This window comes from Mobula hypostoma, chromosome 22 (genome assembly GCF_963921235.1).
Source record: "Mobula hypostoma chromosome 22, sMobHyp1.1, whole genome shotgun sequence".
Classification (NCBI taxonomy): Eukaryota; Metazoa; Chordata; class Chondrichthyes; order Myliobatiformes; family Myliobatidae; genus Mobula; species Mobula hypostoma.
The window spans coordinates 38,646,966-38,670,959 of record NC_086118.1 but is presented as its reverse complement, the minus strand read 5'-3'; the positions used below and the strand labels follow the sequence as shown (position 1 = coordinate 38,670,959).

Sequence of the window (23,994 nt, the reverse complement as noted above, 5' to 3'; positions counted from 1 at the left end):
CAATCACAGCCCCACCACCACTGAAGATATACAGTTCCAGATCCTGTGCTCAGAGATGACCTCCCTCAATGGAGCCTTCATCATTAGCAATGCTTGGCCCAGCATCTGCCAAAATCCCAATCTGACCCTCTTCTGCTGATGAAACCAAATTAAAGGAAACACCTACTAACTCTAATTTGGTTTCCGGCAAAGTTATGTTTGGTTAGTAAGGTTTTATTACTTTGTTAAATTTTCTTGGAAAAATGTTCCAAGCCTTTTTCACACTTTGATATTTGTTTTAGATTTATTGGCCAACACTTTACATTGAAAATTGCTGATATGCATATCTGGTTATTTTAAAAATTTGCACATTTTGGCTTATATGTCTCTTATGGCCAGAAGGACGCTTTTGCCTAAATAGAAAGATGTGGCCCCTCCTATTCACGCCCAATGGTTACGTGATGTGATGTCATGTTTAAATTTAGAGAAGATTCGATGTTCAATCTTTGAGTCTAATCAAGACTTTCAAACATTGTGGGGACCTTTTCTGAATTATTTTCAAAACCTTTGATTTGCTTTTAAAGCACAGATGATGACCAACAATCTTTTTTTCTTTTTTTTCTACTAATCTGCTTCGGTCTTAGTAGTGGGTTAGATTTTTTTATATAATAAAATTATTTTTCAATGTTACGAACTGATTGACTTGTACGAATATAGGGTAAGGAGTATTTATGTGCAATTTAGTTTGATGTATTGACATATTTCTTTTCCTGTACTCTGTATTCTTATATAAATATTGAAAGAGAAAGATAATAACCTGAATTTATTTTGGCTGGACAGGTCTGAGTGAATTACAATTATCTGTATACAGTGACAGTGCTACAACCAGAGAGAGTAGAACAATTCTCTGGTCCATTAAACCTAATGACTACATTGCTTTAAGTGATGCCAATAATTCATACAGAACTACCCTCTACTTACTGTATTTCAATGGAGAAATTAGTCAGGTGTAATCAGGAGAAGCTGCTGCAGTTTGTATGTCATCCACTGCTCACATGGTTCTTTTCTCAGCATATTCACTGTTTTGTGTGCGGTAGACTACGCCCACCCCGCTTCCAGCTCATAGGCTGAACTGTTTTTATCCATAACCACCCTATTTAGAACGATAAAGATTGATGGATTTAGTGGCATCTTTTCTTTCAAATGAATTTCCTAAAAGTAAGGAGAGGTAGTATTTGTTAATCCATGCACTGATGCCATCAGCTGGAAGAGGTCTTATTCGTCCACATACACATGTAAGCCTGTTGCCTTCGGACAGAATCTGATGTGCAATGCAAAGTTATAATCATCTCTGTCATGAGACTACATTAGAATCAGAATCTGATTTACTATTGCTGACATGTCATGAAATCTGTTGTTTTGCGGCAGCAGTATAGTGCAATACACAAAAAACTACTACAAGTTACCCAAGATAAGTTCTCTTCGCACTGTTGCCATCAGGTAGGTAGTACAAGAGTTCAGGACTCAGATCAACAGGTTCCGGAACAGTTATGACCCCTCAACCATCAGACTCTTGAACCAAAGGGGGATAACGTCACTTGACCCATCATTGAAATGTTCCCACAACAAATGGACTCACTTTCAAGGACTCTTCATCTCATGTTCTCAATATTTACTATTATTTCTTTCTTTCTGTATTTGCACGGTTCGAACGCCCAAGTTGGTACAGTCTTTTACTGATTCCATTATGGTTATTATTTTATTCTTAACTTATTGAGTATGCCTGTAAGAAAATGAATCTCGGGGGTTTAAATGGTAACAGACATGTACTATAATAATAAATTTACTTTGAACTTTAAGTTACAGTAAAAATATTAAAGTCAAATTGGTAGCGCAGAAATAAAGCAAAGGACAGCTACTTTCTTATATCAGACACAATGGCAGTCGTTGGCCTGTAAATCAATGTGCTATTGAAGAAACATTTTTACATTGGAAATCTCTTTAATAGCTAAAGGCTGGTAAAACTGTGAGCTCATTCCGCCTTCTGCCACTGCAGAAGAACCCACTGCACTCTTGCCTAGAACAAAGACACAACACAGTCAGAGCTGTGGAGGCATTATCAGAAAATAAACAGACGTGGCTGGAGGAAAACACTCAGAGAGTGACAGGTTTCGGATGGAGGGCGGCTGGGAGAGATAGCATGTGCTCATTATTCAGAGATTGAGAACAGAAGGTTGTAAAAGGTATTCCATTATTAAATGCTTAAAACCTGCTGGAGGAACTCAGCAAGACAGGCAGCATCGAGGGAAGAGAATAAACAGTCAATGTTTCAGATCGAAACTCTCCATTAGGACTGGAAAGGAAGGGGGCAGAAGCCAAAATAAAGGTGGGGTGGGAGAGAAGAGGAAGGAGTACAGACTGGCAGATATTGGTGATAAAGTGATACCAGATGAGAAAGAAGATGGGGGTGGGGGTGAAGAGAGAGGGAGGGGGATTGAAGTAAAAAGCTGGGAGGGGATAGGAGGAAGAGGTAATGGACTTAAGAAGAAGGAATCTCATAGGAGAGGACAGTGGGCCATGGAAGAAAGGGAAGGAGGAGGGGAACCAAAATGAGATAGAATTCAGCCTTTTATCTCATCCACCTACCCCCTCCAAGATTCTTATCTCATCACTACCCCCCCCCCCGCCACTCATTTTGGTCTCAACTAATGCCTTCCAGCTTGTACTCCTTCCCTTCCCCCTCCTTATTCTGGCTTCCGTCCCCTTCCTTCCCACTCTTGAAGAAGGTTCTCTGTCTGAAACATCCGCCCTGCCTGAGCTGGTGAGTTCCTCAGGCACTTTGCATGGCTTGTTCAAGATTGCCAGCATCTGCAGAATCTCTTATATTTCATTGATAAGGAAGACAATATAATTCACGAGTAACAGGCAGCTTACTGGAAACCCCACAGCAAAACAGCACGTTGCTTTGAAACCACAAGGAAAATATAACCTCTTATCCTAGATACTGTGTTTCGGGAGTAGTACACGTCATAATGATGATTAGTGTAATCTGCTCCACACCTCTAAATGTACGCATCTCGTCCTCCTAACCTGAACTAAATCCTGGCTTTATACCTGCTGGGAGCCAGCTAAGTGTTGACAGAACTCATTACTTGCCTTTACTTAAACACACAAATTCAGCAACCAGATCTCCAAGTTCCTTAGATAGCAGAAGTGAATGACCTTGACCATGAAACAAGAATTCTGCACGCTTCTTTCAGGAATCTCAACAGTTACTTCTGTTACAGTTGAGGTTGATGATAAGAGTTGAGCTTACGAGAAAGGGGAAAAAAAGCATTTTGCCTAAGTAATGCCTTGGGAACCTAGAATACTGCACAGTTGGTTTAGAGATGAAAACTCTCATTGACATTTAGGAGGTATTGTGAGCTTCTGCACTCCCACACTCCATGGGAAGCTATTTTTTTAATAAATAGTTTAATAATTTGATGGACATGGTAACTTAGTCATTAGGGTAATGTAATCACAGCACCAGCAACCTGGGTTCAATTCTGTCACTGCCTGTAAGGAGTCGGTACATTTTCCCAGTGACCACACGAGTTTCCTCCAGGTGCTCCAGTTTCCTCCCACTGTCCAAAGACACATGGTTTTGTAGGTTAATTGGTCACATGCTATAATCGGGTAGCATGGGCTCACTGGGTCCTAAAGACCCATTACCGCGCTGTATCTCCAAATAAAATAAAACAAACTTATTTCATTTTAAGGTATTTGGGGAATCCTTGGCTGTCAAGTTGAATCCCAAGCAGTGTAGGCCCAACCCTTGACCCACTTATTACAGTTCAGTTCCGGGAGGGAACTGATAAATCAGTAAGCTCTTCATTTATATATTTAAGGAGCTTAATACCTTATTTAGCTGGCTATCAGGATTATCCAAAAGTTGGCCTAATTAATTTCCTGGACAAATGTTCTTCAACTGTTTCATTTTGTTTTATGACATGAAATTAAGACTAATTTCCACCATTGGATGCTGGGTGCTCATTTTTTTTTTAAAAAGAGGTATTTGCTGAGGCTTTGCATTCTGATTTTTTTTTAAATGACACCTCATGCAATTGGGAATACACTTGTGTTACGGATGGTAATTGTTTTGAAATAGGAAACTGAGATAAGGGAATATTGGTAGAAAATGACAAACAGTATGCTACAGGATTTGAGGGGTTGCCTCAAGCTATATATTAATGACTTGAATGAGAAAAAAGGCGGCTGCTGATACACATTTGTCAAAAATACTAAATAAGGAATTATTGTACGTTAAGAAGGAAGATACAAGGAGACATGTGCAGACTAATTAAATAGAACAGCAGTGGCAGACAGAGCTTGTGATGAAGTCACTTTGGAATCCGAGAGGGATATTACAATTCATGAATAACAAGTGACTTCTTGCTAAGCCAGCTACAATCTTCAACTGTGCAACACAATGGATAAACATCGGTTCAAGTGAACTTCAGACAGTTTTGGGCGCATAACCACTACAAGTGTGTTTTGACCTTAGAGAGGTGGTGTAAACTATCTTTGTACTTTGAGTTCAACACTTATAAAATTACAAAGAGACTCAGCAAGATGGTCATTTGCCTTGCTCAGCGAACTGAGGATTAGAGGGTATAGCCGTCTCCACCACTGAGCACTCTCAAAGGAAAGCAGCATCCACAGTCAAGGACCCCCATCACCCAGGCCATGCTCTCCTCTCATGGCTGCAATCATAAAAAAGGTACAGGAGCCTTAGGACTCTCATCACCAAGAGCAGGAACAGTTATTGCCCCTTAACCATCAGGCCCTTGAACCAAAGGGGATAATTTCACTTGCCCTATCACTGAAGTGTGTGGCCAAGTGGTTAAGGCATTGGACTAGCAACCAGAAGGTCGTGAGTTCGAGCCCCAGCCGAGGGAACGTGTTGTGTCCTTGAGCAAGGCACTTAATCACACATTGCTCTGCGACGACACTGGTGCCAAGCTGTATGGGTCCTAATGCCCTTCCCTTGGACAACATTGGTGTCGTGGAGAGGGGAGACTTGCAACATGGGCAACTGCTGGTGTTCCATACAACCTTGCCCAGGCCTGCACCCTGGAGAGTGAAGACTTTCCAGGCACAGATCCATGGTCTCGCAAGACTAACAGGTGCCTTTACTTTATCACTGAAGTGTTCTCATAAACTATGGACTCACTTTCAAGGACTCTTCATCTCATGTTCTCAATAATTATTGCTTATTTATTTACTTTTTCCTTTTGTATTTGCAGTTTGTTGTCTCTTGCACACTGGTTATTTGTCCTAGTGGGCAAGGTCTTTCACTGATTCTATTGTGTTTCTTGGATTTACTGTGTATGCCCACAAGAAAACAAATCTCAGGGTTGTACATGGCAACATATATGTACTTTGAACTTTGTATAATCTGATTAGTCCCTTTTAGGCTTGACATTAGACAGGATGAAGAGAGACTATAAAATAGGGCTGTACAGTTACCAGGATTTATTCACACAATGTTTGGGCGTGTACTCAAGAGTTTCAAAGGATGTGACATAATCTTACTGAAACATTGATTGTTCTGAGGAGAATTGACAGGATAGATGCTGAGAGGAAGGTTTCCCTTAAGAACCCCCCCCCCCCCGCATAGATCTGCATTCCCTCAGCAGGTTGCGCATGTTCTCTTAAGGAGTCTAGAACTAGGGACCATGGTTTCAGAATAAGGTGGAAATGAGGAGGAATTTCTTCTGTTGTGGAGTTTGGAATTCTCTACCTTTGAGGGCTTTGAAGATCAAATTGTCCAATATATTCAAGGTTGAGACAGAATTTTTGATAACAGTGGAGTCAAAGGTTATCTGGAATAGACAGAAAAGTGAAGATCAATTATGTGATCAACCATGATTTATTGAAAAGTGAAACAGGCTTTAGAGTTCTTCTGGCCAATTCTTATTCCTATTCCTTATGTTCTTATTGTCATAGAAAAATGTTCAGGTAATACAGAATTTTCCACTTCAAATGGGGGCATGCAAGTTAGATTATCAAAATGTTTAAGTAATAGGGTCAAGGATCCTAGCAGATAAAGAGAGTTGGCATAAATGTCAGCCATGGTCTAGTTGCTGACTCCCTCTTTGGAAACATGAATATGTCATCAAATAGTTAATTTGATAAATTATTCAGTGTAAGGTGACCCCGTGTGTGTCTAGTAAAAGGGTGTGTGCTCACAGACCCGTTCATCCCTGTTCTATAACACTGTCAGAGTGACTGTTTCGTGGTTACAGAAATGTGTTCTGTCATGTTAGCAGTAAAACTGATTTGTTTGTGTTGTGCTCACTGTCTTACTGAAACATTCACAGTGTTTGAAAGAAAATCCTGCCCTGCGTTTTTGGCACGTCAAGGATCAACTTTATTCACCAGATACATTTACATATATTAGTAATTTGCTGTGGTGTGTTGGCACGCGCCACACATCAATGTCATTAGACTAGACATTAGTGCGAGGAAAGTTATTGTGACTCATAATGGGCTCAAAAATTATTTTTTGCAGAAGCTCATATGATCACTAAGATTTTGCACGTCAAGCATTGGTGGCAGTAGGATTATGCACAGCAAAGAAACTGCTCTGTGTACCTCTTCTATGCCGACTGTGACGTCTTCCTACACTAATCCCATTCGCCTGTGTTAGGTTCATATCCCTCTACTCACTTTCTGTACAAATACCTGTCTAAACGCTTTTTAAGTATTGTCATTGTCTCTGTCTCCACTACTGCTCTGGTGCTTTGTTCCAATTATTCATCACACTCTGGGTAAGAAAATTACCTTCAAATATCCTTTATTTCTTTTCCTGTTCCCTCTAATTCAAGATTCACAATCCTATCTACTGTTTTTACATTATAATTTTATAACACTCTACAACGAGAATAGAGCCAGCCTTTCCAGCCTCTGCTTGTAACTGCAGCCCTCCATTCTATGCAACAGCTTGGTAAATATGCTTTGCACTTTCTCTACTGCTACCACATCCTTCCTGCAGTGTGGTGAGCAGAACTGTACACAAGACTTCAGTGTGGTCAACGAATGTTTTGCACATCTGCAACTCATTTCCCAATTCTTCTACTCAAAGCCTTGGCATAGGAAGGTAAGCACACTAAGTGCCCTTTAAACACCCTATCCACCTTTAAACACTTCCAGGGCACTTTGGGCTTGAACTTCAAGGTCACTTTATAGATTCATGCCTCTCAGTCCCTACCACTTACTCTATAGGTCCTATCAGAATTTGACCTCCCATAGGTGTCTGGGTTACTTTCCATCTGTCACACAACCTTCCAGCTATTCTAGGTCCTGCTACTGCCCAAGACAACTTTCATCCCTAAATACGATTCCACCAGTTTCCATATCATAGAAACATAGAAAATAGATGCAGGAGTAGGCCATTCGGCCCTTCGAACCTGCACCACCATTCATTATGATCATGGCTGATCATCCAACTCAGAACACTGTACCTGCTTTCTCTCCATACCCCCTGATCCCTTTAGTCACAAGGGCCATATCTAACTCCCTCTTAAATATAGACAATGAACTGGCCTCAACTGTTTCCTGTGGCAGAGAATTTCACAGATTCACCACTCTGTGTGAAGAAGTTTTTCCTCATCTCGGTCCTAAAAGGCTTCCCCTTTATCCTTAAACTGTGACCCCTCGTTCTGGACTTCCCCAACATCGGGAACAATCTTCCTGCATCTAGCCTGTCCAATCCCTTTAGAATTTTATACATTTCAATAAGATCCCCCCTCAATCATCTACAATTTACTAATTGGACCTCCTGCATTCTCATCCAATTCACGCTTAATGATCTTCAAAAATAAAGCTGATAGATAACCAATAAGTTTACTCTATCTATGGAAAACAGAGTTATCCCTGGTCTGTGGCAAAGACTGGTTGCTGGAGCTCTCCAAGCATCACACAGTAGCACAAGGGTGTATTATTGTCTGTATTAAACACTGAGCATTTCTCTGCATTCAGTCTAAGAAACAACCATTAGCCAAGGGCAATATGACAAACTATAGAGTGTTCCATGGGCAGGATGGTTCATCAAGGCTTTGTGGCAATTTTGAAAACAAGTGAAAAGGCTCCTCTTTTACAGGTACATAAAAAACAATTCTGGTCCTAGTGAAGGTTCTCACCACAAAATGTCAACACTTTATCCTTTCCATGGACCCTGCCTGACCTGCTGAATTGCTCCAGCATTTTGTAAGTAATTACTCTGGATTTCCAGAATCAGTGAAATCTCATGTTAAAGAATAGTATTTACTCTTTTTTTAATACTTCTATTCATACAACAGCTAAACATTGTAAAATGGTCCAAGGCACTTCACTGGAGCAGCATCAAACTAAATCCATCCCCAAGTCTAAAAATGGCATTGGGGTAGCTGAACAAAAGTTTGGTCAGAGAGGTGAACTTGAAGGAGCGTCTTGAAGGAAAGGCAGGCAAAAAAAAATTAGGCAAGGAATTCCAGATTTATGGCGAGTCTGCTAAAGATATAGCCCTAATCAGAGCAGCTGTTTGCTCTGGGAATATTCAAGAAACCAGAATTGAAGGAGCACAGATTTCGAAGGGCTAGAAGAGATTACGGAGACAGAAAATGAGATGACATCAGATATTTTAAAAAACACCTGAGAGAATATTAGATCTCTCTGGTGTTTTCAAAATCTCCGATGTCATCATGACCCAACGTGGACCCAGCCAAGGTCCAGCACAGAAGCTACAAGTGAATCAGATTGGTGAGAGTTAGGAATTTTTCAGCAAGCTTTTAGATTACCTTAAGTCTGTGGAGAGCAGAATAAGGATAGCCAGTCAGGAATAGTCACGGCTAGAGGTAGCTAAAGGCAGCCACGATGTTTTCTGCAGGTGGCTTGCATCAGACAGTTAACAATCAGGTTGAAGGTGGAATCATGCAGCTGTAGTGATAGCACAAAATGTGAATCATGTGCTTCTATTTTGTGAAAGCGCAACACTTGCGGGGCAATTGAACTCGATGCCGGGACAATCTTCCTGAATGTGTTGCTCCCGGATCTTCTGTTTCTACTGCATTCTCCCCAAGCTGTACTTCAGGGACAGGGACAATCACTCGCTCAGGGGAAGCAAATAGCTTGTCACACGGTGGTCTTCACACCTGACCTACCTCCTACCACAGAGCTCGATGGGGACCGGAAAAGCCAGTTTACCCTGGTGCCCAGCATTGCTGTGGAAGGGAGTAACCACATTTGACTAAGGTGCTTTGCCATATGCAACCCTTTACGTAGGAAAAAGGAATTTAAAACAGAAATATAACCGTGCAACGTGATACAAAGCAATCTTCAACCCTCAAGAGGCACTGCACAGGGCAGATGATCTTCCTTAAAGTCCCAGTGAGTAGCTCAGGTGGGCATCAGGCAGGAAAACCCCTGCCCACCTACTCAGCATGGGAGTACAGGAATTTAAATAGAAAAGTAATCCAAAGAGAATCCTATTAAAGAGACGTGAAGAACAGCAAGGGATTGAGTATATTAGTGGAAGGTCGTCACAGATCATTAAAAGGAAGCCAAGGGTGAAATTTGCTGTGGAGTACATACACCAATGCAGATATAAATGCACGTGATTGACACAAAGAAAATGTTGCTGATGAATTGGAGGAGATTTGTTGCTGTGCTTACAACTATTTTATCAATTTGAAGGCTTTCACCTTATTTAGGGAATAGGGGGTTGGGGTAGTGGGGGAGCGATGACTTAGAAGGCAGCCCATTCCTGTTTGTAGATGACCCTGGTTTTGTAACCACTAGAGCATGGGGAGCCTAATTAGAATATTTACGTCATGATCATCTAATACAACTAGGAACTAAAGAGAAATGTGTTAAATACTACAGCCAAGTCCATCCTCAAGCTCAGCTTTTCCACCTGCTTGCCAGATCTTGGGAGGTAGGGAATGTTTTAAAATGCCTTGGATAAATAAATGAGTCTAAATCTGAATAAATTCAGATACCAATTAAAATTTAAAGGGTTCCTACCAACAGTTATATCAAAAAATCGTGAAGCCCTCCGCTGGTCAGGATTGATTATGTACTATGTGACGAGCAAGCCAGGGCAGTACGATACGGGGGGCTAGCTGTTGCCCATGTCAGAGATTCCACCACCCCCCTGCACAGCTGATGAACCCAAAGAAACCAAAAGGATCAAAAAGTACTAAATGAAAAAAACTGAGCAACTTAAAAGTGGAATGTAGAAAATTTAAGTACAAAACTTCTCTTGAAAACATCAGAATGCCGGAGGTGGTTCATGAGAATGTTCCCGGGAATGAAAGTGTTAATGTGTGAGCAGCATTTGATAGCTCTGGGCCTGTTGTTGCTGGTATAGAAGTATGGGAGGGTGGGAATTCTCACTGAATGTTGAATGGCCTGGATAGAGTAGATGTGGAGAGAATGTTTCCTATACTAGGGGAGTCTAGGACCAGAGGGCACAGCCTCAGAATACAAGGGCACCCCATCACAACAGAGATGAGGAGGAATTTCTTTAGCCAAAGGGCGGTGAATCTGTGGAATTCACTGCTGCAGATGCTTGGGTATGCCTGGGCATTTTTAAAGCAGAGCTCATTAGGTTCTTGACTAATAAGGGCATCAAAGGTTACAGGGAGAATGCAGGAGAACGGGGTTGAGAGATAATAAATCAGTCATGATGGAACGCTGGAGCAGACTTGAGAGGCTGAATGGCCTAATTCTGTTCCTATGTCCTATGGTTTTATGGTTATTTTAAAAGTGTATCTGTCAAAGGGAAGTGGAGCCAATTATATGCAAACACAAGAAAATCTGCAGATACGAGGAATTCTGCAGATGCTGGAAATTGAAGCAACACCCACAAAACACTGGAGGAACTCAGCAGATCAGGCAGCATCTACGGGAAAGAGAAAACAGTCGACGTTTCCGGCCGAGACCCTTCATCAGGACTGGAAAGGGAGGGGAGAAGTCAGACTCAGGTGGTGAAGGGGTGGGAGGGGTGAAACCGGGAGAGGGGAAGCGGGTGAAGCGAACAGCTGGGAAGTTGATTGGCAAAAGAGGTAAAGGGCTGGAGAAGGGGGAATCTGATACGAGAGTACAGCAGACCATGGAAGAAAAGGGAGCACCAGAGGGAGGTGATGGGTAGGTAAGAAGAGGTGGTGTGAGTGGGAAACGAGAATGGGAAATGGTGAAGGGGGTGGGGGGGGGGGGAATTACAGGAAGTTCAAGAAATCGATGTTCGTTCCATCAGGTTGGAGGCTACCCAGACAGAGTACAAGGTGTTGCTTCTCCAACCCAAGTGTAGCCTCATCCTGGCAATAGAGGCCATGGACTGACATGTCAAAATGGGAATGGGAAGTAGAATTGAAATGGTTGGCCTCTGGGAAATCCTGCTTTTTGTGACTCTTCTGACCTCAACAAGGAAAGTAATGGATATGTCTACCAAGGACAAGAGACCAACACAGGACAGCTCCAGAAACCAATCACACTGCTGTCTTTTCCCCTTGAATGACAAGGAACTTGACATTTTTCTTTGCTATCACACAAAATCTGGGAAATTGGCCAAATGCATTTAAACAAGGAAAATAATTGAGCTTAGATAAATGATAAGTATGTTTATTGAAATATTGCAATTTCTGAGGAGGATCGAAAAAAAAAATCTAGGAGACATACAATGAAGATGAAGAGATGACTACAACAGAAATAAGGAGGAATTTTACTCCTTCCAGAGTGTCATGAATCTTTGGAATTCTCTACCACAAAGAAATATAGAGGCTGAGTCTTTAATATATTCATAGCTGACAATTTCTTTTAACTATATGAGAGTTGAAGGTTATTCAGGAAGGCAGGAAAGAATAAAATCAAGCTCAAACTAGCCATTACCTTATTGAATGGTGGAACTGGTCTACTTTTGTCCCTATTTATTCGGTTACTACATTCTTTACATAAATGAGCCTTGAAGGTTGCAGTAGCCCAGTACAAACAATCAATCAGATCTATTGCATCATCCAAGAATGCTGAAGTCTGTCAAGCTTGATGATCCTTTTGAAATCCATCTGGCTATATCTAACTATTGTCTCTTTAGTATGGTTAACTGCAATCTCATCCTTCATTGAGTACTCTGAAATTTTCCCTCCCACGAGTCCCAATATAGCACTCCATCTCAAAGAAATCAGAAGATTTGGTGAATGAGGGTAGAAGGCATAAGGTTAGCTATGTGGACTGCTCGTGTTCTTAAAGCCCTTCTTTCTCCCTCCAAAAGTCTGCATTAGCTCTAAATTCAGTCCTAAAATTTCTAGTGCAAAGGTGTGCACTGAAACGGAATAATTTCAATCACCAGCACCAACCACCAAAATGGGTGGCTATATTATCAGGTAATGCAGTTGAAGGTTAGCACATGGCTCTGGTAGATAACCTTCCATCACCTGTGATCAATAGTCACTTCCTTCCAACATAAAGGCTTCTCCAAAATTTCAGGTGATCAAAGCTAATCCCAATCTTGTAGACACTTGAAAACTATCTGATTCTGGTACCGAAGGAACATCTGAACGTTGGGACTAAGGCACATTGACAGATAGTGTTATACCTTCTTGGCTTGTGCCTATGTTGTCAGACATGTCTGGCAATCAACTTGGCAACTGGGCAGAGCTTCCCTCTTAGCACAGTTGGACGGGAGGCAATTGTAGCATCACGCCCAATTTTGTTGGAGATCAGTGCATCAATTAGGGTGCCAAAGAAAAACTATTTCAATCAAAATGGTTGTTGGATGATAAATTAGCAGGTTTGAATTATTTCTTTATGAGTCAGACAGAGGATTAAACCACAAGATATTACAACAAAGAACAATTTGTAATGATATGTTATTTTATCATTATATGTATCCCACAACATTGAAAATAATCAGACAAAAATTGATGCCAAGTTAATAAAGCAAATACGGTGACCATAGCAGGTAATGTGTGGCTAAAGGTTTGGTCAAGGAGATGGGTTGGTGCACTGTTGTGATTATTATTTTGAGGAAACTGGGGTTAAATGAGGCAAACCTCAGATGGGTCATGCCAAACCGTTGTTTCTGTTAAAGTATATGATTCTACTTCACTATGTTCCTGGTGGGTTGTTAATGATATATCATAACAAAATGAACTCAAAGGTCTGAAATAAAATTGACTTTGGAAGGTTAGTAGAAAATGGTGTTCTCTAGGATGCTTAGTTGTATCAGCCAGGAATGAATTTTGAGCAATAAACCCCTCATTAGAAATATTTTTTATTAATGTTAAAGTAGAAGATTCCTGTGATTTTGCATTTTTACCAAAAAGCTGGACATTGCACCCTGGATTATTCATGTAACTGCTGCTGTTTACAGGATTGATCTGAAATCTGCTCTTCTTTTCATGAAGCAACCTTGGAAGTATCCTAAACCGATAGTGAAAAGCAATAAGATAATTTAGAGATCCCTTTACAATTGAAGAAATATTTTACACAGTACTTTTGTCCCAGAATTAGAATCAGTTTTAATATCACTGGCATACGTCATAAAATCTGTAAATAAGTAGTGCTAAAGGAGAGCAAAAAGAAAGTGTGGTTTCATTGTCCATTCAGAAATCTGATAGCAGACAGGAAGAAGCTGTTCCTAAATCATGGAGTGTGTGTTTTCAGACTCCTGTACTCCTGTAGCAATGAAAAGAGGGCATGTCCTGGGTGATGGGGGTACGTAATGATCGATGCCACCTTTTCAAGGCATCGGCTTTTGAAGGATTCCTCAATACTGGAGAGGTTAGTGTTCCTGGTGGAGTTGGCTCAGTTTGCAAATTTCTTAGCTTTTTCCGGTCCTGTGCAATGGCCCCATCGTGTTAGATGGTGATGCAGCAAACCTGAATGCTCTCCACGGTACATCTGTAGAAATGTTTTCAAGTCTTTGGTGACATACCAAGTTTCCTCATACTCCTAATTAAATACAGTCACTGCATTGCTTTCTTTGTGATTGCATCAATATGTTGGGGTACGCGGGGCCAGGATAGTTTCTCTATCTCTTCAGAGATTTTGATACCCACCCAGGAACTTGAAACCACTTACCCTTTCCACTGCTGGACTGGTGTGTGTTCCTTCAACTTTCCCTTCCTGAAGTCCACAATCAATTCCTTGGTCTTGCTGACGTTGAGTGCAAGGTTGTTATTGCAACACCACTCAACCAGCTGAAGTATCTCTCTCAATCCTGTACTCCTCCTCATCACCATCTGAAATTCTGCCAACAATAGCCGTGTCATCAGCAAATTTATAGATGGTGTTTGAGCTGGGCCTATCCACAAAGTCAAGGGTATAGAGAAAGTACAGCAAGTGGATAAGCAGCGTCCTTGAGTTGCTCCAGTGTTTAACTGGCAACAAGGGGATGTTATTTCCAATAGGCACCGACTGTGCTCTGTCGATGAGGAAGTCAAGGATCCAGTTGCAGAGGGAGGTACAGAGGCCCAGGTTTGGAACTTGTTGATTAGTGCTGAGGGTATGATGATGTTGAACTCTGGGCTCTAATCAATAAACAGCCTGACATAGGTATTGCTATTATCCAGGAGGTCAAAGGCCAAGTGGAAAGCCAGTGAGATTGCATCTGCTGTAGACCTACTATGGGGATAGGCAAATTTACAGTGGGTCAGGTCCTTGTTTAGGCAGGAGATGATTCTGCCCACGACCAACCTCTCAAAGCACTTCATCACAGTAGATGTGAGTACCATTGGTCAATAGCCATTGAGGAATTGGTAGGATCGCCACCTTTTTGAAGCAAGTCAAAATCTCCAACTGCAGCAGTGAGAAACTGAAGATGTCCTTGAACAAATGCACCTGCCAGTTGGTTGGCACATGTTTTCACTGCCGTGATAAGAACAGCATCCGGGCCTGATGCTTAGTCATAACTAATGATTGAGTATATCTAGGTAAAATGTCTCAAGTCATTTCTAGGAATTGCTTTTGGATTATAAATTAAATTTAATTTTTAATTGTAAACTATTTCATACCAAAACTGGTGAGACGTCCTTCTGATATTAGGGTTGAGGACAACTGTTGGGTCAAATTCTGCATGTGATAGTATTATGACTCTTTGGCTTGTACCAATTATCTGAAAAAAAATCCTGCTCTCCTCAAAGGCAAAGTGGAGCTCAAGTTCTTACTATGCAGTTACTCATAACCATATGATTGTGAAGCAAAAAACAAGTGGAACAGGGAAGAGAAGGGAAAACTTTCGAGCAATACAATAAATATATTAAGATGAAGACAGCATTTTTGAGTTGAACCCTTGCTTGAAATATTGAGTGATGGAAATCGGTGGAAGATGGGGCAGGCACAGAAGTATGGTGGGATTGCAATGCCAAGAATGTGCGTGGGCAACTGGAGATAAGTCTGACATCTAGCAAAGATCGGTTCTAGAGGTATCTAGTCTACTTTATTTGATGTGGAGCATTCATTTGTTCCAAACAAAGGCATCAGCATATAGGTCACACTGAAAATGGATTCATGGACTGTTCAGAAATCAGATGGTGGAGGTGAAGAAGCCGTTCCTGAAATGTTGAGTGTGTGTGTTCAGGCTCCTGTGTTTCCTCCCTAAAGAGAAGCAATGAGAAGAGAACATGTCCCAGGTGGTGAGTGCCTTTACTAATGGATGCCATCATTACCTTTTGAGGCATTAGCTTCTGAAGATTTCAGATGATCTTTACCAAATTTTCTTAATGAAAATTTTGGCTCTATCCAGAGATCATCTCCACATGGATCAAGCCTCTCTGGAAGCTCAACCTAAATGCCCATCTTTGAACACAAGTATTAGGGGAACAAATGGTAACTAGTTCTGGGAGGAACCTTTGTTCACTCTATTGGAGAATTGTCCATTGACCACCCATTAGCAAAGCTTCCTGCAAAGTTTTCCCAAATTCCAAACTCCAAACTTGAGAGACCACAAGTCACAAGAGCAGAATTCAGCCATTCATCCCATCGAGACTTAAACCTCTTACAATAAAGGATAAAAAGGCATGCTAATTTTTTAAAAGAATTTCAACCAAGGGTTAGGTTTTACTTGGGTATTTATTTCCTACTTCATTAGATTACCTCATCATTCAATATTTGAAATACCATAGTAATATACTATACTTTATTGTCGCCAAACAATTGATAGTAGAGCGTACAATCATCACAGCGATATCTGATTCTGCGCTTCGCGCTCCCTGGAGTACAAATCGATAGTAAATATTAAAAATTTAAATTATAAATCATAAATAGAAAATAGAAAAGGGAAAGTAAGGTAGTGCAAAAAAAAACCGAGAGGCAGGTCCAGATATTTGGAGGTCACGGCCCAGATCCGTACCCTCCAAATACTGTACATTTTAAATGAATGAATCAGATTTTATGAATCCATTAGAAACTAGGCAATCCAATGATTTCTGTTGTTGAAATCCTAGATCAGGGCGGGACCTCCCCAACTCTAGTGAAATATTCTATTCATCAAAATCTATTACAAGATATTAACTACATTCAGGGTGTTATGGGAAAGAGATCAAAGTTCAAAGTATGTATATGTCACTGGTGTTATGGGAAAGAGATCAAAGTTCAAAGTATGTATATGTCACTGTATTCTACCTTGAGATTCATTTTAATGCAGACATTCACAGGAGAATAAAGAAATGCAATAGAATTTATGAAAAACTACATAAAGACTGAGAAACAACCAGTGTAAAAGACAGATTGTGCAAATACTGCAATAAAAAAGTAAATAAATAACACTGAGAATAGGAGTTGTAGAGTCCTTTAAAGTGAATCTAAAGGTTGTGTAGTCAGTGCAGAGTTGTGGTGAATTAAGCTATCCATTCTGACCATAGAATAAAAGCTGTTCCTGAACCACACGGTGTGGGAGCCAAGGGGTCCCCTACCTCCTGCCCAATGGTAGTAGCAAGAAGACAGCATGGCCTGGGCAGTGAGTGTCTTTCTTGTGGCAGTGCTCCTTGTAAATGTGCTCACTGATGGCAAGGGCTTTATGGACTGGCCTGAATGTGGCAGTGTATCTCACAGGCAAAATTTACAAAGAGGCTTTAATAACTAAGGTTGTTAATAGGCCTGCAGCTTCATTTTAAACTGCAAACTTTAGGGGAAATTATGTCATTTTTCTATAAATTAATATTCAAGTCAAGATCTTGCCATTATATTCCATCTGTCTGCTTTGTAAAATAACAATACAGCCAAGAATACTTTAAATGAAAATAATGAAGAGATGATTGGGTCTACTTGAAATGCAATCAAAAATGTTTTCTTACCTCAGAAGCAGGTTTTTGGTTTTTCATCCCTGCACACTATGGTGGTTCAGTGAGTAAAGGTATCAATGAATTCATGATAAGAGTAATATGCTCTTCATGACGCGGAATTGTATTTCAAATGTATCTGTTTTAAATTAGTAAACCAGCGAAAGACCTCACCTTGTCTGACCGACACCAGCCGGTCATTAGAAGCTCGTAACACCACTTGGGGATGACTCTGCTCCAAGTCGAAGAGGTCGTCCTTCCCGGGCTTGGAGTTTCTTCCGGATCTCAGAGTACCATAAGGCCCCAGTGCACTCAGATATTTCCCCTCGTGGTCCTTGAAGGCGATTTTGCCCGCTTTAAATTCCAAAGTGTAGGTAGTGCCCAAATCGCGCTTTGTAATCAACTTTCCATCGTTCCGGAGAAATCTGTTGTCGCTGGTCTGAATACTATACTTCTTCTCCTGATAGACCAAGGTGATGAGAGCGTCCACGCCCCAAGGAATGTTGCTGTCGGCGGATAGCTCGTCTTCCTGCACCGAGAGATGGGCGTATCTTTTCCGACTGACACTTAAAAGGTTGGCTTGAGGGTGACTGGCCAAGTGAATGGACCAAAGTTCAGACTCGGTAATGGTCTGGGCAAAACACGAGAGACGGTCTTCAGTTCCGCCAAAATACCGCCTGTGGGGCTCGGACTGCAGAGACCATCTGCCATCGGCGTGTGCGATCACGGTGAACCTACAATCCACACCGGGCCGTTCGGCCTCGCATGACACATCGCCGTCCTTATTAGCCAACAAGTAGCGCCCAAGGTGACTCTTGAAAAATACCACAGAGTTGTTGCCGTCGTCTTGTTCCAACATCCAGATTTGCTTCTTCTTCAGGCTGACACCAGATGCATTGACTTTGAATCCAAACGCTTCTGCGGTCAGGTACTTATTATCACTATTGATCAATCCAAATTGGATTTTTAATGCTTGGTGGGTTCCGTTCGTGGGCATTTCGTTTCCTTCAGGTGGCGAACTATAAAATTCTCTTCCAGTGGAAGCTCAGAAACACAAACAATACAGGCACTTTTTAGTCGATCTGTTCCTTACAGACCAAATAGCCAAAACATCCAAATCCTATAGAAGTATTCAGTGACGTCAGCTTAAATGCCCAGTCATCTAACCTATCCTCTACAAAGCCTTTAATAGCAATTAACCAAAAAGTACCTCAGCAAATAATTTAAATATTATCAAGACTTCGGACTTCAAGATTTGCTTTCGAGTAAGTCGATTTTTTATATGAAAAAATGATGTATGTATGGGCTGCTGGAGACTTCTAATTATTAACGCCGAGGATTATAAACTCGCGGATTTTAATAAAATTCCAGTGCTCTGTAATTAATAGCAGCGCCTTGATGGAGCAACTGAGGGAGTTCTATGTCACAACACTGGTCCTTTCCTACCCTTCAGTCCCTATGGATATATTCCTTCAGATGTAGAGACACGTCTTTTTCAGATTACTGTCGGATACCAGCGTGTTCAGCCTCTAAGAACATCTCTCGAACCGTGGTCGCCAGCTACCTGTCCCTCTGAATTATTCCGCAGTCTTTCAGGTGTAAACCCGGATGAAACACGATAGCGTACCTTGCAGTGAAGTTGTGTCGGTGTCCCCTTTCTCTCTGGTTGGAGTGTAGAGTTACTCAGTTCTCTGATTCCTTCTCTTTGGGTCACCTACAGCCATCTCCAGTTATACGGTGTAATCCTCTTAGCAATTATCCCGGAGACTCGATTTATGTTTTAATCCTTTTATCCCGCAGTCTCCCAGAACACCTTCCTCCATCTGCCTTGCCTCCTTCTTCCGTTATCTCCTTTCCTAGAAAGGGCTCGAAACAGAGCAAAAAGCAGACGAGCTCAGCTGTGAAACAGATACTCAGCGAAAGAGTTGGAGCAGGTGAGGGGGGTACCCAGTTCATTCGGGTGTTACTGCCAAGCTGAATATCACTGCTCCACGTCCATCTGCTGATTTTTAATTCACTTGTCTCCAAAGTCTGTCAACTGTACAGTTATCTGACAATGACAGTAAAACAGTTCATGTTCCATTTCTTTCATTGTAGCTTCCAACAACGTACGTAAATAAAACTTTTGATAATGCCGATATTAATCAGTCTTCGGCCTGCGTTGTAGTTGGAGTTCCACTTGCTGGTGCAGGGGTCCCCAACCTTTTTTGCACCGCGGACCTGTTTAATATTGACAATATTCTTGCGGACCGGCCGACCGGGGGGACGGGGGGAGTGTTAATCACGACCGAAATATAGGTGGTAAGTCAACTATAAGTCACCTATCATTGGCTAATACACTCAATTTCGTTTCTAGGGTTTATGTGGAGCAGTGGGTGGGTGGCGATGGGAATTGTGATTCCAAGTTTACAACGTGGAGTGCAGTACCGCTGACCATCGCCCGCTCGATAGAGCCGCTGTCCATGTCGCATTGATTTGGCGGATCGATTTTATTTGACTGTACTCTCCTAAAGTTTTTAAAAATCCAGTTTAAAAACGTAACCTTCAGTTTTAAAAACCACATTTTTTTATTGGCATTCTTTATCTTATGGTTTAGAAACGATCAGCATGTTCTCCAAATCTCTCCTGAAACCTCTAATTATACTGTGATACAATGGCCACCGGTCTAAACCTGGCCCTAAACAGAATGCAGAATCAGGTTTAATATCATTGACATATGTAGTAAAATGTGTTGTTTTACATAACAATATAGTGCAATACATTAAAAACTATAAGTTACAACAAGAAAAATTAAATGAGTGCAAAAAGAGCAAAAAATAGTGAGGTAGTCTTCATGAGTTGGTTCGTTGTCCAATCAGAAATCTAAAGACAGAATGGAAGAAGCTGTTCCTAAAATGTTGAGGCTCCTGTATCTCCTCACTGATGGTAGCAATGAGAAGAGGGGGCATGTCCTGGACGATGGGGGGTTCTGTGGAAATAGCATGATGGATGCCACCTTTTTGAGGCATCCTTAGACGTAGTATGATGGAGCTGGCTGAATTTGAAACTCTCTGCTGCTTTTTTCCCGATCCTATGCAGTGGACCCTGCTCACCAGATGGTGATGCAACCAGTTAGGATGCTCAACACAGCACATCTGTAGAAACTTGCTGGAGTCTTTGGAGACAAACTAAAACTCCTAATGAAATATAACTGCTGACGTGCTTTATCTCTAATTGCATCAATATGTTGGGCCCAGGATAGGTCTTCAGAGACGTTGACAGCCAGGAACTTGAAACTGCTCACCCTAAGAAGGTGGAGGCAGATGTACAAGATGGCAGGTGATGGGTGAAACTGGGAGGAGGGGAGGGGAAGAAGTAAAGAGCTGGGAAGTTGATTGGTGAAAGAGATAATGGCTGGAGAAGGCGAATCTGATAGGAGAGGGCAGAAGATCATGGAAGAAATGGGAGGAGGAAAAGCACCAGAGGGAAATGATAGGCAGGTAAGGAGAGAAGGTGTGAGAGGGAAACAGGAATGGGCAATGGTGAAGGAGGAGCAGTTAGCAGAAGTTCGAGAAATTGATATACACGCCATCAGGTTGGAGGCTACGGAGACAGAATATAAGGTATTGTTCTTCCCACCTGAGTGTGGCCTCATTGTGGCAGTAGAGGAGGCTGTGGACTGACATGTTGGAATGGGAATAGGAAGTAGAATTGAAATGGTTGACCACCAGGAAATCCTGCTTTTTTTGTGGTGGATGGAGCGAAGGTGCTCGATGAAGTGGTCTCCAAATCTAGATCGGGTCTCGCCAATATACAGGAGATCGCACCAGGAGCACTGGACACAGTAGATGACCCCTATAGACACGCAGGTGAAGTGCCACTTCACCTGGAAGGACTGTTTGAGGCCCTGAATGGTAGTGAGGGAGGAGGTGTAGTGGCAGGTGTAGCAATTGTTCTATTTGCAAGGATAATTACCAGAAGGGGGATCAGTGGGGATGGACTTCTGTCCTCTCCTATCAGATTACTCCATCTCCAGCCCTTTATCTCTTTCACCAATCAACTTTTCAGTTCCTTACTTCACCCCCTTCCCTATCCTGGTTTCACCTAACACCTGCCAACTTGTACTTCTTCCCTCCCCCACCCCCAGCACCACCATCTTAGTCTGACTCCGTCTCTTTTCCTTTCCAATCCCGATGAAGGGTCTTGGTCCAAAACATCAACTATTTACTCTTTTCCACAGATGCTTCCTGGGCTGCTGAGTTTCTCCAGCATTTTGTGTGTGTTGCTTTGGATTTACAGCATCTGCAGATTTTCTTGTGTTTTCTCACCCTTTCCACTTATGATTCCTCAATGAGTACTGTTGCGTGTTCCCTTGAGTTCTCCTTCCTGAAGTCCACAGTCAATTCCTTGGTCTTACTGGTGTTGAGTGCAAGGTTGTTGTCGTAACACCACTCACGCAGTGGCTTATGCCTCCTTGTCACTGATATTCTGCCAATGGCAAATTTATAAGTGCTGTTTGAACATAGTCTTGGCGGTAGAAAAAAACAGAGCAGCGGGCTAAGCACACATCCTTGGGGTGTGGCAGTGTTAACTGTTAGCACCAAGGAGATGTTATTCCCAATAGATCTACAGTTGAATAGTTTGTCAGCTGTAGAAGGCATCAAAGTCACGCCTGCATTTGTTCTCATGCATCTCCACCTTCAGAAAGGAGCAGGAGAGAGCTTTCAGTGACATAACTCCATCTGATTTTAACTTTTCCAAGGTTTGGAATTAAATTAGGCTGCTTCTAGTCTGTGCAGTTTAATGAAACAAAAGCAATATATTTATCAATCAGGCTGCAGGATAACTCAAGTTATCAATCCCCAGTAATTCCAAAAACTGAGATTTGCATTCACTTCTAATGATTCCTTCAGTGAGGATATAGGAAAATCACTGGGAATTTTCCTCGCAAACCAGGACTTGCCTGGAAAGCAGCCTTCTGGGCAATAATGATCATAGCTGGCAAAACAAGTCCTGCTCCCAAAGAGAATCAGAAAAGGATAGCTGGCTGACTCACATCCTATGACTTGAGGGGAATTGTAAAACAACCAGAACATGAAAATTATTTCAGAAATATTCAAGAACATTCAGAAACATTGAAAATATTTTTTAAAAAATTAAAAACAATAACTTAAAAATACGAACACAAGGAATTCTGCAGATGCTGGAAATTCAAGCAACACACATCAAAGTTGCTGCCTGGCCTGCTGCGTTCACCAGCAACTTTGATGTGTGTAACTTAAAAATACAAACCACTTTAAAATCTAAAACTATTCAAAATATAATTAGTCGTAATTTCAGAAACGTGTGGTCTCAGAAACTTGTCTGCTCAATTCTGGGACAGTTAACACAGCCTTTAATAGGGTATGGTTATGGCACAAATTTGGTACAAATGTTTCATGTACCCTAATGGGGCTTTTCCAGTGCTAGCTAACCAAACTGACCACGATGGTGGAGTGACACCAAATATTTGCTGTCTGTGAGATTTTGCACCAACTCAAGTGGTGATGGTCGCACCAAGAAATTGTCTTCAGTGACAGTGAAGGCTCCCATTAAGTTTTATTTCTCAGATCATTAACGTAGCTCCTGCAGTCGTTAGCAGGTGAAGGACAAATCTACACAAAGTTTGAGTAGACTGAACCAATTACCACATCCCCAAGTGGTTTCAGCAGTTCTTTCTCAAACCTTTGTGTCTAGAAATGCCAGAAGAAATCTAACAAAAAAGGGAAGTGGTTTTGCATTTATCTGATGTTTGACAAACAAGATGCTACCAAAATTCTTCACCAAGCTCTTTCATGAATAATTCCTGCAGAATCAATGTCTGTGGCTAAACCTGTGATGGAAGAAATGCTGTGAAGATGGTACACTGCTGATGGCTGGGGTGAATGTTTAATCCGATGCGTGGGGTGCTAACTTAGGTCTGCAAGCACAGGCTGAACAGGACTTGGTGTGCATTTGAACGCAGGGAGCAGGGTTTTGGAAGACCTCGAGTTTTTAGTGGGTAGAAGTGCATTGAAACAATAAATTCTAGAGATAACAAATTCATGAATGAGCTGGAGCAGATACAAAGTTTGATAATATTACACATGTGAGTAGAGGCAAGCTAAATGATGACATGAACTTTTAAATTGGGAACAGCCTACTTCATTATGAGGGAGTGGGTGAAGTCTTCGGCCAGCATATGTATTTTGTTACAGGGTTTAAAGACAATGGCTTTGGTCTTCACAAAGTAATTGGAAGAGATTTATGCTCCATCTGCCATCATCCTGCAATCCCCCTGGGTCCACCTGTCACCTACTCTCCCTGCCTTAACCCTTCCCCTTTTCCACTATCTTCCCTCTTCAATCTCAATCCTGATGGAGGATCTCGACTCAAAATGTCCACAGTTCCTTTCTCCCCCAAGGCTGTTACCAAATCCACTGAGCTCCCTCAGCTCTTTAGTTTTGTTTCATATTCCAGCACCTGTAGTTTCTTGTGACTGCCTTTTGTTAAAACCTGCTGACTAGAGAATAATCTACTTCAGTGTTTCTTAGCCCACCGCTCCCTAAACCATTTTCATACTTGCAAGTGTCCCTCTGAGGCACAGTATACTTCCTGGCACCCCCATAGTGTAAAACCATGTCTGACATATGCTAACATGCGAAAATTTATTCTGCTTTAAATTTTTTATTTGTCTTTAAACCTAGTTTACACAGTA

General features: G+C 41.6%; 1 protein-coding gene across 1 annotated transcript in view; it reads right to left on the bottom strand.

Moving 5' to 3' along the window:
* Positions 1–18,276, bottom strand: part of fscn2b (fascin actin-bundling protein 2b, retinal) — a 38,921-nt gene extending 20,645 nt beyond the window's left edge. The window contains exon 1 of the mRNA XM_063030792.1: positions 17,454–18,276. Coding sequence (XP_062886862.1) covers positions 17,454–18,276 — 823 coding nt within the window. The remainder of the gene's footprint in view (positions 1–17,453) is intronic.
* Between the last annotated feature and the right edge of the window lie 5,718 nt (positions 18,277–23,994).